Source organism: Mytilus trossulus, chromosome 12, assembly GCF_036588685.1.
Source record: "Mytilus trossulus isolate FHL-02 chromosome 12, PNRI_Mtr1.1.1.hap1, whole genome shotgun sequence".
Lineage (NCBI taxonomy): Eukaryota > Metazoa > Mollusca > Bivalvia > Mytilida > Mytilidae > Mytilus > Mytilus trossulus.
The window spans coordinates 55512435-55527760 of NC_086384.1; the positions used below are offsets into that span (position 1 = coordinate 55512435).

General features: G+C 31.1%; 1 protein-coding gene across 1 annotated transcript; it reads right to left on the bottom strand.

Annotated features, from left to right (window-relative positions):
• Window positions 1–1267: 1267 nt before the first annotated feature.
• LOC134692597 (uncharacterized) lies at window positions 1268–11384 on the bottom strand. Its single transcript, XM_063553054.1, has 9 exons — window positions 11086–11384; window positions 10571–10682; window positions 9695–9796; window positions 8537–8845; window positions 7084–7182; window positions 6246–6338; window positions 4188–4289; window positions 3309–3416; window positions 1268–1374 (listed from the first exon to the last, which is right to left on the bottom strand). Exons 1-9 carry the CDS (start codon window positions 11287–11289, stop codon window positions 1268–1270), a joined length of 1236 nt encoding a protein of 411 aa, XP_063409124.1. The 5' UTR covers window positions 11290–11384.
• Window positions 11385–15326: the final 3942 nt, after the last annotated feature.

Consider the following 15326-nt stretch of genomic DNA (forward strand, 5'->3'; position numbering starts at 1 on the left):
CTGGAAGATATGAACATGATTCTATAATTCGAAATTAAGACCGCAAATATATTTGGATAAACCTGACTCATGTTCTGACTTATTTTTAGGTTATTCAAAACTAATACTACTCAAATGCAGGAATATTTCTAATGATAAAAACGAAAAGCTACATAATGCCCACTTATTCTATGCTCGTTTAATAAGTAGGAAATATTGGATTTAACCTGCTTTTAAATCTAACTAAACCCATCACATGTATGAAAGTCTAATAAAATTCCGTTATTTTGACAACAATATGTGCACAGAACAAACAGACATGCCACGTCCACTTTTAATTTTTGTCTATCTGATGAGTTAAGCCTTGTTCAAATGATTTTTATAGTTTGTTCTTATGTTGTACTGTTATACCACTGTCACAAGTTAGGGGGATGGTCGAGATCCCGCTAACATGTTTAACCCCGCCACATTATTTATGTATGTGCCTGTCCAAAGTCAGGAGCCTGTAACTCAGTGGTTGTCGTTTGTTTATGTGTTACATATTTGTTTTTCGTTCATTGTTTTACATAAATAAGGCCGTAAGTTTTCTCGCTTGAATTGTTTTACATTGTCTTATCGGGGCCTTTTATAGCTGACTATATGCGGTATGGGCTTTGCTCATTGTTGAAGGCCGTACGGTGACCTATAATTGTTAATGTTTGTGTCATTTTGGTCTTTTGTGGATAGTTGTCTCATTGGCAATCATACCACATCTTCTTTTGTATATGATAAGTAAAAATGTCAAAATAAGGGTATAAAATCAACATTGTTTATATCTGAATCAAAATAAACCAATACACATTTTAACATACAAAACAAACAAGATCAGAAATAAAAAGAAATAATACAAAAAAGACCATAGCTCAATAACACAATGGCGGGATGTATCGTACCGTACAACGCCAAAAGGATAAACCAAAAAACGATCTCAAAAGTAAATGTTAATAATTTCTCAAGACAACAAAACAGGTCTATACACCGATATGTATGTACAAACGTTTTTCTTATCTTTTCAACATGAATGGTATGATCAAAAGTATGCGTGCCACATTTGTAAGAAACTAGCTACGTCAAAATCATTAGCTTTACAAAAACAAGAGCTTGCTATTTGAACATTATGTAATGGTTATATACCAAAATTGTTCAGAACAGCAAAATATATAGTCCTTTATCATTCATTTGTCAAAAATTGCTTTGACGTACATGTTAGCGTTTAGTGCTTTAAATTTTAAATATCGGTTTCTTTGTTTCACTTACCAACAAATTCAGTTTTGGCTCTTGTCTTGTCATCGTGAATAGCTGAACAACTCTCTGGATTTCTTTCTTCATCTTCACTTTCGAATTCGCTGTAACCTCCTAAAATAATAACAGAATTTACCACAATAATGTATGGTATTCAAGGCATTTGTTATTTAACCATACCCATCTTCCATGTATTAAAACCCTAACATTCGATTATTTAGAAGTTCCCGAGCTACGTCACATTGATATCTTTAAAAATAGACTAAGCATTTACAGTGTTTTTTTTTCAAAAAGACAAATAAGAAGATACTTTAACACGTTATTAAGATGATACGGATGTTTTATCAACTAGGTATTGGTTACTTCTAGGCGACTTTCTGTTGATAAAAAAACACGAGACGCACTTAGACATACAACTGGTTCATCGACTTTTTGTTCAGACACTGGTGACATTTTGCAAAGTCTGATAAGCAGCTGCAAGGTCTTGAATATCGAATAAATTGAGACATAAATATCTAATATGCTGGTAAAGTTGGTATATTGGCTAAAACGGGCGTCTTCTAATTTTTAAAAGAGTAAATGAGCGTTTACTTTCGTGTTTACTTCGCGTTAAAGCGAGAAAGGCCTGTCTTCTTTTTTGTTTTAAAAAAGTAAACGCCCTTTATTGTATGTAGTCAACGCGCGTTAACGCAGATTGTCCTCGTATCTTGGATACACTGACCTAATATATCACATTATAAGGTACATGAATATATTCATCTCTCCATTTTCGATCAACATATTGACGATTGCATTTAATGAAATGACACCTCCCTATTTGATTTATTGAAAATTAATCATTTCATATGTAAATTTTTAACCAAAAAAAAAAAAAATAGAAAATCCGCTGTTGAAAGTTTTTGGAACTGACTTTTTTCGCAATTAATAAATGTTTATAATAATAAGTCTAATAAAAAGTGTTTTTGAATGTTAAAGTCATAAGAAACGAGTGACCAGTGAAAAATAATGTTCTTCCAATTCTTGAACCAGTGCATACAAACATCATTAACTGAGGCTTCTGTGCACGAATTTATCAATTTTTTCATGAAAATTTCGTATAATCGTCAATTTTTTTTTATCGGTCAGTGTTTTTGTGAAAATATGTCAGGTAATTAAAGTTCGTGTTTTGCAGCCAAAGTTTTTACGATTGTCACCTGTTTGTCAACAATCGACAAAAAATCAACAAAAAGCATGGAAATTGAGCACGTGTTTAAGATGTAAATTCAGATAATAGTTTATTTCAAGGACATCCATGCGTATTGTGATCACCTGATTTTTACGAGATGGGTCACACTGAGGTCACTTTGAATACGAAAAATATGTCGGGGTAATTGCTTCCTGGAAGCAATTCAAATAAAGTAAACTTCTTCTGAATATGAATAAATGAAAGAGTTTTCTTCAGAAACAAGTATATGTACATAAGTTTAATACTGAGAACTGTCCATTGAGTTATACAAAACATATGCATTATTTATTTTTTTAGGTTTCTTATGACTTTAAGGTTCAGAACACAAATACGTAAAATATTAAGTTATTTTAACAACATAAATAAATGTACAGATGAACACGACGATTATTTTATAATACTAAAAAGTATACACAATTAGTAAACTCGAACAGTAGACGCACGTTTATTTTCAACTGCACGTAAAAATACAATTGAGAAACATGTAGTAAACGCCCATTTACTTTTACGTACACGTACAATTAAACTTGTGAAATCTGAAGTAAACGGACAGACTTAACATGCGTTTACTCCAGTAGACATTAGAAACTTCCATTTTGACCGAGTTAACGTAAATGAAGTAAACGGGCGTTTACTAGTAAACGCGAAATTTAGAGTTAATTAACGAAATATGTAAACGCCGCGTTAACTTGCGTTTACTTTATATCATGTCTGGTCTGCACCCAACTGTAAGTTAATTTAAACAAGCAAGTGCATTTCAAAGTATTGCGTTTAATTCATTCAAATTATTCTGTTAAACTTACTTTTTGAGGGTTTTACTTACCATTACATTTAGTTTTTGATTTGATTTGGACATCATGAACAGATAAAGGGCTGTGAACCGTTTGTTTTACCTTCGCGCCCTTCATCGCACTATCCACATTTAAACACACTAAAATAAACATGTATATTTCTCTACATTTATAAGACAAATATTTATAACATTATGCACGTGTCTCAATTTATCTTAACACACTGTGTGGCATAAGCTACAATAACCTTGTTTCTTTGTTGAAATACGAGCAACGTATCAAGCTATGGAGAGTTGTCTTATTGGCACTCACACCACCTCTTTCTATATCTATTATATCAATTCTCACTTGTCTCAAATGAGTATTAAGTACACACAAAAGTTACGAATAATAAATATATAAACAGTAAAACCGCATAAAAACCGAACTTCAATGAAAAATGCAAAACGAAGAGTCCCAAAACAAACAGTAAAATCGAAAATTCAAACACATCAAATAAATGGATAACAACTGCCATATTCCTGACTTGTGCATGCATGTTCTCATATCCATAAAAGAAAAGGTGTCTCAACCCTGGTTTTAAAGCTAGGTAAACCTCCCAAATGGCAGTCGCATAACAAACTACATCTGCTTAAATAACATATGTTTTCAAATTAAAAGCTATCATTAGTAAATACTATTCAAGAACTAACGCGATCGATGAATTGTGTATCTCTGTTAGGAATATATGAATGAATGTGGAGTAGAATATTTAATCTCTATCCCTTTTTATTTAAAGATAAATTCATCAATTAACTTTCGTGGGCTCCTATTCAAAATCCAGTGATAAAACCATTTACAAGTAAATTTGTAAATTTTGTAAATTACAAAAAAAAGGATATCATTGAGGTAAATCGAATAACAGTTCTTACAGTCAGGTGTATGTCGTTGAATACCAGACTGACCGACATACATGTGTCCTCGTTTGTTCCATTCCTTAACTATCTCTTTTACTGGAGATGTAGGTAAAACTTCTGTAATGATAAGAAGTTCTATTGATTTCCCCATAATTACAGATACTGATATTGATATTGAAAATCGTTATAGCTTAATCATTATGATTAACAGGAATTGTTTCTTTTTGTGTATTGATCTTGCAATATCAGACCAATGAAGTTGCTATAAATATTATATTCCATCAAATAAATAGAATTTTTAGAGATTGAAAAAACACGAAAATAAAACATCTGTTTTTTGAGAGAAAACCACCTAAATATCCTGACACCAAAATTTTCCAATTTATGGTAATGCATAGTCAGCAGCCTTATTAGTTTCGTTAACATTATTTAAAACATTTTCTTTTTAAAAGTAAACTTGTTCTGTATCATAGCTGCAGAAATAAACAACACAAACGACAGATATAGTTATCAAAAGTAACAGAATTATAATTTAGTACTTCAGACGCGCGTATCGTCTACATAAGACTTATCAGTGACGCTTATTTCAAAATATTCATAAAGCCAAACAAGTACAAAGTTGAAGAGCATTGAGGACCCAAAATTCCAAAAAGTTGTACCAAATACGGCAAAGTTTTGTTAACAGGACATTTATAAAAATGACCACATCATTGATATTCATGTCAACACCGAATTGTTGACTACTGGGCTGGTTTTACCTTCGGGGAGGAAACGTCAACGATCAGTGGCATCGACACAGTGGTGTAAATAGTTGTCAAAAGTACCAGTATTACAATTTAGTACGCCAGACGCGTGTTTCGTCTACATAACACTTATCCATGACGCTCATTTTAAAATATTTAAAAAACCACACAATTACAAAATTGAAGAGCATTGAGAACCCAAGATTTCAAAAAAGTTGTGCCAAATACTGCTTAGGTAATCTATGCCTTGGATACAAAAATCCTTAGTTTTTCGAAAAAATCAAAGTTTTGTTAACAGGAAATTTAAAAATATGACCACATCATTGATATTCATGTCAAAACCGGAGTGTCGACTACTCGGCTGGTGATACCTTCGGGGAGGAAACCTCCACCATCAGTGGCATCGACCCAGTGGTGTAAATAGTTATTAAGAGTACCAGGATTATAATTTAGTACGCCAGACGCGTGTTTCGGCTACATAACACTCATCAATGACGCTCATTTTAAAATTTTCATAAACCCACGCAATTACAAAATTATAGAGCGTTGAGGGCTCAAGATTCCAAAACGTTGTGCCAAATACGGCTAGGGTAATCTATGCCTTGGATACGAAAACCCTAGTTTTAAAAAAAAATCAAAGTTTTGTTAACAAGAAATTTATAAAAATGACCACATTATTGATATGCAAATCAACTGCCGAGTGTTGACTACTGGGCTGGTGATACCCTCGGGGACGAAACGTTCACCAGCAGTGGCATCGACCCAGTGTTGTAAATAGTTATCAAAAGTACCAGGATTATAATTTAGTACGCCAGATGCGCGTTTCGTCTACATATGACTCATAAGTGACGCTCATATCAAAATATGTATAAGGCCAATCAAGTACAAAGTTAAAGGGCATTGAGGACCCAAAATTTCAAAAAGTTGTGCGAATTACGGCTTAGTTAATCTATGCCTTGGATAAGAAAATCCTCAGTTTTCGAACATTATCAGTCATTGCTAACTGGTCTTACTATCTATTTCACCTTGAATTTCACGTCGTTATTTATTACTACAAGAAAAGGTAAAAAGCTAGAATATATTTGGTAATAAGCTACACTTAGACACAACTGTCGGATATCTTTCAGTATACAGTGGTATTTTATAAATAGATACAAGAAAGGTCTGTGGTATTACGCTGATATAAATGCATGTACCAGTATAACCCTATACAAGTAGTTGGACGTTCATTCAATGGCCAAATGTAGGACTCACTGTTATATTATTGAAATATTGTGTTCAATTAGTGTAGAATTCTGTTAGGAATAAGTTGTGCGTGTTTTCTACTTACCATCAAGTTCGGTGTTTGATATTGTCTGGTCATCAGCAATAGATAAAAGATTGTCAGTCATTTCTTTTGCGTCTTTATTCTTCATCACTTCATCTAAACACAAAAAATAACTATCATACTAAGGTAAAAATGTTAAGGCAAATACTCTTAAATTGTTTTTATGTCCGACTTCAGTTACTAAAATTGTATAGCATTAGCTGCCATGAAGTAGTTGATTGATAAAATAAGACATTCTTTTCATGCTTATTTTAGTTTCTAGTTGAAGTTTGATACACATAACATTTGAAAATTAGTTATTCATACATATTATCTTTTATTTTTTAATTTTTAGTTTAGAGGTTTCATAAGTAAAATATATTAAAAAGTTGATGCGCTTGAAGATAAATACAGCTTGTTTTTATAATCTCATTTTTTGGGTACATTCAACAATAGCGTATACGTTTTCCGTTTACCACTAAATCAAATCCATTGGGGACACGATTTACAGTTTAATTGTGAGAAGGAATAATTACACTCAAATTCAATTCGATTGATAAACATACAAACATAAATTTATACCTAAAAGTAAATTTCATAAATAGCTCGAATGTATTTGGCAATAAGCTACACAGCTGACGAATATCTTTGAATACACAGAGCTATATTATAAATAAATACAGAAAATGTCTGTGATATTACTCTGATATAAATATATGTACCATTTTAACCCTATACAAATAGTTATACGTACATACAATGACCAAATGTAGGACTCACTGTTATATTTTGGAAATATTGTGTTCAATTGGTGTAGAATTCTGTAACGAATTAGCTGTGTGTGTGTGTGTGTTCTACTTACTATCAAATTCGGTGTTTGTTTTCGTCTGATCATCAGCAATATATAAAAGATTGTCAGTCGATTCTTTTGCATCCTTATTCTTCATCGAACATTTTTTTTCTAAACACAAAATTCACATGCATTAGCTGCCATGAAGTGATAGATTATTAAAATAAGAGAAACTTGTCATGCTTATTTTAGTTTTTAGTTAAAGATTGATACACATAAAATTTGTATATTAGTGTTCCGTTTACGATTCACAGTTTTATTTTGAAAAAGAATGATTACACACAAATTCAAATTAATTTATCAACATAAAAATATCATTTTAAAAAAAGGGAACATGATGTATCAATATATGACAAACAATCAGCACTTGGAAGCAAACAAAATATAAAACAAAGGAACGTTTACTTAATTCCCTGAGAGAATAAAAGTTGAAAAACGTTTGCAAAATGTAACAAACGGATATGTTGCATTTCTCTAGCTTTATCTAAATGTTTGATTCGTTCATCTCAATCTCTCTCTTTTAATGTACATACAAAAAATCTTGTTTAGTCTTCTCAGATATCAAATGAACTTGTCTTTTCTAATGACACTGACGTCAGGTTTAATTTAAAATCAAAAGTATAATTGACAAACAAGTCATTAATATTTGCTAAAGAAAAATCTAGTATAAGTTTAACTTAATTAAATAGATGCAATTGATTAATTTGCGATCAGAAATTCTTCAAAAATTGCAATAGAATTTCAACATCTGATATTTGGATAAAAAAAAATCAATACAGGGCCATACATAACCCGTTATAGAAACAGCAGTCACGAATAATGATAAAAAATGCAGTCATTAAAAGGAATGTTTTATGTTTTATGCCACCAAAACACAAAAGTATTGATAGTGGCGTTGAACACCAAACAATAAGTCAATCAAACCAAATTAAGATGTAATTTTTAACGTCCTCAAAGATTCGCGACGATATGTTTTTCGAAACTGTATTCTAGACCAGGCTAAGATTTGTAAACCTATTCTGATCAATATTTCTTTATTATCTTTATATTAGTAATTCGGAAGATAATGTTTAATGTTTGACTTTAACCGTAATTCTTTAAAATGTAAATGTGTTCTGTTGACACATTCAGACATCAACAGTTTATGTTCCTTTTAAGACATAATTTGAAAAACTAAGAATAAAACACTGGCAGATCATTGTATGATTATCAAGATCAAACTGGCTGGTGTAAATTTGATTTCGGAATAACGTTAACCCGATAAAGATATGTTAGAAAAATTGTCGTTTATCTTTGGGATTTTTATAGCGTTCTTTTTTATATAAAACATTGAATTTTCGCTTGTTTTTTAAGGACTAAAAGAAGTGTAAATGATATTGAACGATACGTTTCAGACTTTTTTCTGGTAGGACGATGATCAGCAGAAAATAATAGAGCTAAAGTCAAGCAGAAATAACATAACCACCTGTCGTATCTGGTACAGTTAAACTAACAACAACTTCAGCACTTTGCTTTGTGTCAATTGACGCTCTTGCAACCATTTCAGACATGATCATTTGGACTTCGTTTTGCAGTAAATCAATTTGCCCAAGTACTGTCTTTGCGATCTCTGAATAAATGTTTAGGTCATCAGGTGAAATTGCCATGATTTGTATATTCATTTTAGAATTTCTGTTCAACCTCAATTCGTCGAGATATTCTAAAATTTGTGTTCTGTTCCATAAAGCCGGTACGTCAAGTTGTAAGAAAACAGGTACATGAACTCTCTGGCAGTCTGAAAAATCAGAGACATTATACTCCATGTACTCGAAGAGCAATATTATGTTTTTCATTTATGTTTTATGTATACTGTTTCTCTGTTTACACGAAACGATTGTCAATACTTTATACAAAGTATCAAAAAAAAATCTCATTATTTATCCATGTTTTGACCATGTTAACTTACATTTACCATCAGACATTATGTCATCAATGTTTGATACTCATAATAGGCTAATGCATCAAGTTTCTCAGTATTCTGTAGTGCATTCAATTTATCATTTAAGAAAAAAAAAGCAGTTATTTCATTAAATTTAAAACTTACCAAATAAGTTAAGAATATTCCAACATACAAAAATGAATAAAATACACGTGTTCAAGATACATAATAAACATTTATACCACTAGATATAAAATCAAAATAAGTAGAAATACGTAAACAGAGAGAACGTATGTTTTCCGTATTTTATTGCTATGCAGATTTTGTAAACTTTATAGATTGTAATAATTTATTAACCACTTTTGAAACTTTTATCTTGTGAATCCCCTGGTTCATTTGATAATTCACACACAGGGATACACCTATCTAGGATAGTTGTACCTTTGAGGGTATTTGTTAACAACCAGTAGTGTAATAAACTGAATACTTATTTTTAAAAAAGAAGAAAAATCAAAGTTTACTGTGGTGTCGTATGCATTATACTCCCATTCATCCAATTTCAGTTTAGAAAATAGCTTTCTTTAAATATATAGATTATATACCAAATTAGACATCAAAACATTAAACTGATTGCAAGCTCAAAGTATTTGCTTCACATTTTTTAATTTAGATAAAAGCAGCTAATTTTTCAGTAAAATACTTTACCATTTCCCACTGATTCTGTATTGTTCGACGTTTTCATATACTCATGCTCTCCAAAAACTTTGATCAGTATATCTATATTGTCAATCCTAGTTTTAATATTTTCTGTCCAAATATAAGAAAAGACAGATACAATTATAATACCACGAAAAAAATTGCAAGCCACACATTTTTTACTGAAACAGTCGAATACACAACATAAATGTTTTATTGCTCAAATTGGTCAACAGCAAAACCAGATCAAATCATGAAAATTCCTTCTTTGTTCCTGTATTATTTATTTAGAATCTTACTTTTTTAAAGATTTTCATAATTATATATGGCAATTATACTTCGGTCACAAACCCTCTAGTTTTTGGTGGGGTTCGTGTTGTTTATTCTTTAGTTTTCTATGTTGTGTCATGTGAACAATTGTTTTTCTATTTGCCTTTTTTTATTTTTACTCATGACTTTGTTGGTTTATTTACGATTTATGAGTTTGACTGTCCCTGTGGTATTTTTCGTCCCTCTTTCTTAATATCAATCTGGAATGGCCGATTAATGTTAAAGCAGACAATTTTCCACAAAAAAAGGCCAAAATAACGTTAAATTATATGTTTATATATATATATATATAAATGCAAAGAAATTAATTCGAGTTAGGAGTTGGCATAGACATATTTTTGTTTAGAGTAATCTCTATTGTAACGGTTGACGTCATGTTATAAAATAATATGACCGTAGTGCAGATTAATAAAGTATACCAACTTTAGCCCTATGCTTAAGTTTTATATATAATTTATGTATAATGTTTTTTATTGATATTTTTCATTGTTTTTGTGTCTTATTTGCTGTCGTTTGAGGCCGAGTGGTTTAACTACTGTTTCATTGTATATTTACGTATTTCCCTAATGTGTTTTTGGCAATCACTTCCCATGGATTCACTGCAATCCTCCGAAAATTGCATGTTAAAAGCCGATGCCTTCTTTTCGAATTCTTCAATTTGAGCTCTCTTGAAAATATATAATATATTTATCACAACTGTATATAACACATTTAGGTACACTTAAATATTGTTTTAGAATTGGAATATAATTCAAGTCATTCAAATAATGACAACGTCTTAAAAAAAACGTATTGATGCTTGAACGTGTTATAAAAACAAAATAGATAGATTGGAATCAAACATGACCTATTATACGAAAATGTAAACTATTAAAGCTACTAATATATCATTTTAATGAAGGCAACATACATGTATTTTGAATGTTTGCTTATTGCAATATATATCAAGCTTGAATATGTTACTAAAATACCATAACAATTATAATATATCATATACAACTTATCGCAGACTGATTATAAATCCAGATAGATCTTTGTATCAAACTAAGACAGGGCTTATGAAATCTTACCTCAAACTCAGCACATTTATTCCTCCAGTAATCACGACACAGTATTTCATATTTATCCATATAAGTAGGTATAACTGTAAGCTTTTTAGTTTGAAGAATTTGTTTCTCAGTTTCCTCAGCAAATGTACTGTTAATAAGATTAGCTATTCCCATGATGGATCCATTCAATTTTTCCCATTTCCTTTTAAATTTGTCATCTGTCATTTTCTGTGTATCCGATATATGAAATATTTTGTTTCGTTCTTCCCTTATCTGGAACGTCCAGTTATCTACTCCTAATTCCTTTTTTCCACATTTATTTATTATATAGTATGCAAGTGTTATATCAAGAATTTTTACATCTATGTTTTCTACTGCAGTATATTTACAGATACAGATTTGAGTCACTTTCTTGCAATCATATTTTCTATGTTTTTTTATGTGTTGAGTTTCGTCTGACTTATACAAAAGCAGAAGCTGTTTTCTAGATATTAATGTTTCTCCTTTTGTCTTTTCTCGTGTACAAGTACATTCACAACATTTTGTCGTTTCGTACATGTGAACTAGTTTGTGTTTTTCCTGTTTTTGATTAAGAAATGACTCAAAACTAATCGACGTACCAAGTATATTTTCTCTAATATATCTATAGAGAACATGGCATGCAATATCGACAAGGAGTGCAACTAGCTTAAAGTAATTCGTTCTTTCTGGAGGTGCCATATCTATAATGAAGTGCAGCATAAGTTTTTATATAATCTTAAAACCTCCCTTAAAAAAAAATTTCACACTTCGGGAGTTGAAAAAAATCATTAATTCATACATGTTTTAAATAAATATGATCTTAGTTATTCTTTCCATTCTTTCCAACGTTTGCCCACAATGTTTACTTACAAAAATCAAAACATTAAGCACAATTCGTAGATAAAATTAAGATTGGCAAGATCTTAGGATAATTGAGAACCTAGTCAATTATCTCTTTCGTACAATAAAGTCCCAACTCGCACACGCTAAAACAGTTTGAGTCAGCTCCATGTATTAAAATATTTATTGAGGTACTGTTTTATTTGTTTCCCTATTGTTTGATTACTATTCAATTAAAACTTTTATTATTTCAAGCAAAACAATCGTAAAATTATGTTGAAGAACTTCAAACTCATCTATATAGATATAAGAATATCTGATTAAAAGCCAATGAGACAACTCTCCATCCAAGTCAAACTTTGTAGGACTAAACCATTATAGGTCAAAGTTCGGTGTTCAACACTGAGCTTTGGCTTACACTGAACAGCAAGCTATAAAGGGCGACTAAAACTACAAGTGTAAAACAATTCAAACAGGATAACCAACGGTCTATAGTGTGTGATAAAAGTTTGTGAAGGAATTCAATGTTTACTATACCAGTGTTAATTCTAGTGCACTTTATGACATTATTACTATACCAATCGGAATGATATTTTTTTGCAGAGTTTTGAGTTTTTGGAAATGATTTTACTTTGAAGTCATGTATTATTTATGAAATATTACATGTTTAATAGGCCGAATTTCTGGATAAGGTGAATAATTTTGTAGACTTTTGCTTACGAAATTATAGCAAAAAGTTTGATTGACAAATTTATCTGAAAATATCTGACATTTCCAATATACCCCTTTCATATGTTATGGTGTGGAACGGTCGTTGTTATCAAATGTTATGTAATTTTATTGGTTTATGCTCTTATTAGTTTTAAACTTTAAACTTTCCACAAAATATGACTATTGTTTAAATCGGAACTTGCATGACAGTGTACAGTAACTTCAATGACCTTCAAACTTGACACTAGACGATAACATCTTAAGAATGTTCTATGATCTTACCTTACTTGTTTTCAAACAAACATGCACATTGATAACATATATATTGAGCAAGGTTTCTTGTTAAACTGACGTTTGATCACACACAAAAATAGAAATGTGATTTCCTATAAATTTGCGGAATATACCAATGAGACATTTTAGATCAGATGTTTAAGAAAATTGACATCACCACATTTAAAAGCGTTAAATGCAAATAAAGAGGGTTTGGAAGATGAATAATCCAACTAATAAACTCTTTTGTTTTAAAACATTGATGAAAACCAAAACCAAATCCAACAGGTGACCTCAAGTGCCAAGAAAGTGTAATCATGTCTTTTTTAATTCAAGGGTAACTAATGAGTCTTTTGTAGATGTAACGCGCGTCTGGCGCAAATACAATTTTTTTTATGCTGGTATCTATGGTGAGTTTATTTACATGTGACATCATTTTTTCTGTCTTAGTATACACCGGGTTATAAGTATAATTCGATAGGTCACATTTGCATAAGAGGGATAGGGTTGTAGCTATATGATATGGAACATAATCCGTTTCATCTGTGATAAGGCAAAGTTATAACTGTCAATCAATTCGTGATGACACCTGTTAAAGAAACGAAGAAATGATTTAAACTTCACCACTTGGAAATCTTGGGTTTATAGCTTCCTTGTAAGTTGCAACCCTTTTTCAGAGAAATCATAATAAGAAAAACAAATCTTTGAAATATAGTAATAACTGTGATTTTTATATTCCGTATACAGGCGATGCTGGAATGTTGTAACACATAAATGGAAAGTTCACAATAGGGAAACTGAAATCATTTCTTATTTCTTAAAGTTTTGTTTTCAGCCGATTATCATTGTCGTATTCTAGATGTAAGTCAAAATATGAGGCAGACTTAGTCAGGAGTCAAGATCTTTAAATTCTTGTCTTTTAAAGTTTGAGTTTTCAACATGTAACTTAATCAAGGAATGTAGTTCAGTTCCAGTTTATTATACATGTACAACTAGTTTTCACGTGATGTGGTACTTAATTTTACGGAATAAACATTTTAGATATCGATTTTAGTATTAAAACAAATTAATTAATGAAAATGCATTGAAATCAAACTATAGTACTCCTTTAATATGGCAGAAAAAATTTATCCCATCAATATTTACTTAATCAACCATCTCAACAATACATTCAAATTGTTTTTTTTTTACTTTCGGTCTCGCCTGAGGGAGTCAAAAACGTGACATAGGTATGCTGTTTCCGGTGTCAGCGGTGGGGTCAGCATTGTATTAGTTTGTGATAAGGCCTACAAAAATGTAGTTTAATGTGACCTACCGAATTATATTATTGACCTGATTTGTTATCACATAAGCAACACGACGGGTGCCACATGTGGAGCAGGATCTGCATACCCTTCAGGAGCACCTGAGATCACCCCTAGGTTTTGGTGGGGTTCGTGTTGTTTATTCTTTAGTTTTCTATGTTGTGTCATGTGTATTTGTAGGTTTGTCTTTTTTCATTTGAGCCATGGCGTTGTCAGTTTGTTTAAGATTTATGAGTTTGACTGTCCCTTTGGTATCTTTCATCCCTCTTTTAGATGAACTGCAAGTGGTGTGTCAAAGATATTTGGTATGTAGTTGTATAAGTGTTGGCACGTCTTATTACCATAGAGATTATTTGGCGCACCCCTCACTCATGATTTTCTTAGTCAACATGTATAAGTTCGTGTTAAGTCTTTTAAAGGGAACTTCTAATGATTAGTCAATGGTATTTGATATGCAGTTGTATTATCATTAGCACAGCTGATATTCATGAAGACTGTTTAGACATGTACCTCAGTCATGGTTCATTGACTTTAAATATTTGCAAAACGTACATGTTAAAAAGCAAAATCACAAAATCACTGAACTTAGAGGAAAATGAATTTCGGGAAGTCCCTTATCACATGGCAAAATCAAATAACAAAACGCATCAAAAATGAATGGACAAGAACTGTCGAATTCCTGATTTGGTACAGGCATTTTCAAATGTAAAATATGGTGGATTAAACCTGGTTCTTTAGCGCTTACCCTCTCACTTTAATGATTGTTGCTATTCTAATTTCAACATTTGCATTATCGAAATTACAAAAAAGCGAGACATATTTTTGCGATAACAGTTACTGTTTTAATTTTGTTGTATATTTTATTTTATTTCAAGTGTTTAAAACTAAGGGATATGAACGAATGTTAAAAATTTCCATAATGCACATAATCTAGGCGTGATTGTAACTGGAATATGATATCAACACAATGTGTCATTAAACTGTGGATATTTATCTTAAGATTTGCCCATGAGATAATTTTTTATTACACTTGTGGTTGATCTTTAAATCTAAAAAGCATTTAAAAATGAAATCCAATACATACTACAATAATAATATTGTCCTATTTATGTA

Excerpts from the sequence above, each read along its gene's own strand:
- LOC134692597 (XM_063553054.1), bottom strand. The coding sequence starts at position 11,289 with ATGACAGATGACAAATTTAAAAGGAAATGGGAAAAATTGAATGGATCC. Across the intron at positions 8,846-9,694 it reads TACAGAATCAGTGGGAAATG|ACTGCCAGAGAGTTCATGTA; the intron begins GTAAAGTATTTT and ends CTGATTTTTCAG. Across the intron at positions 7,183-8,536 it reads AACTGTACCAGATACGACAG|AAAAAAAATGTTCGATGAAG; the intron begins GTGGTTATGTTA and ends TTTTGTGTTTAG.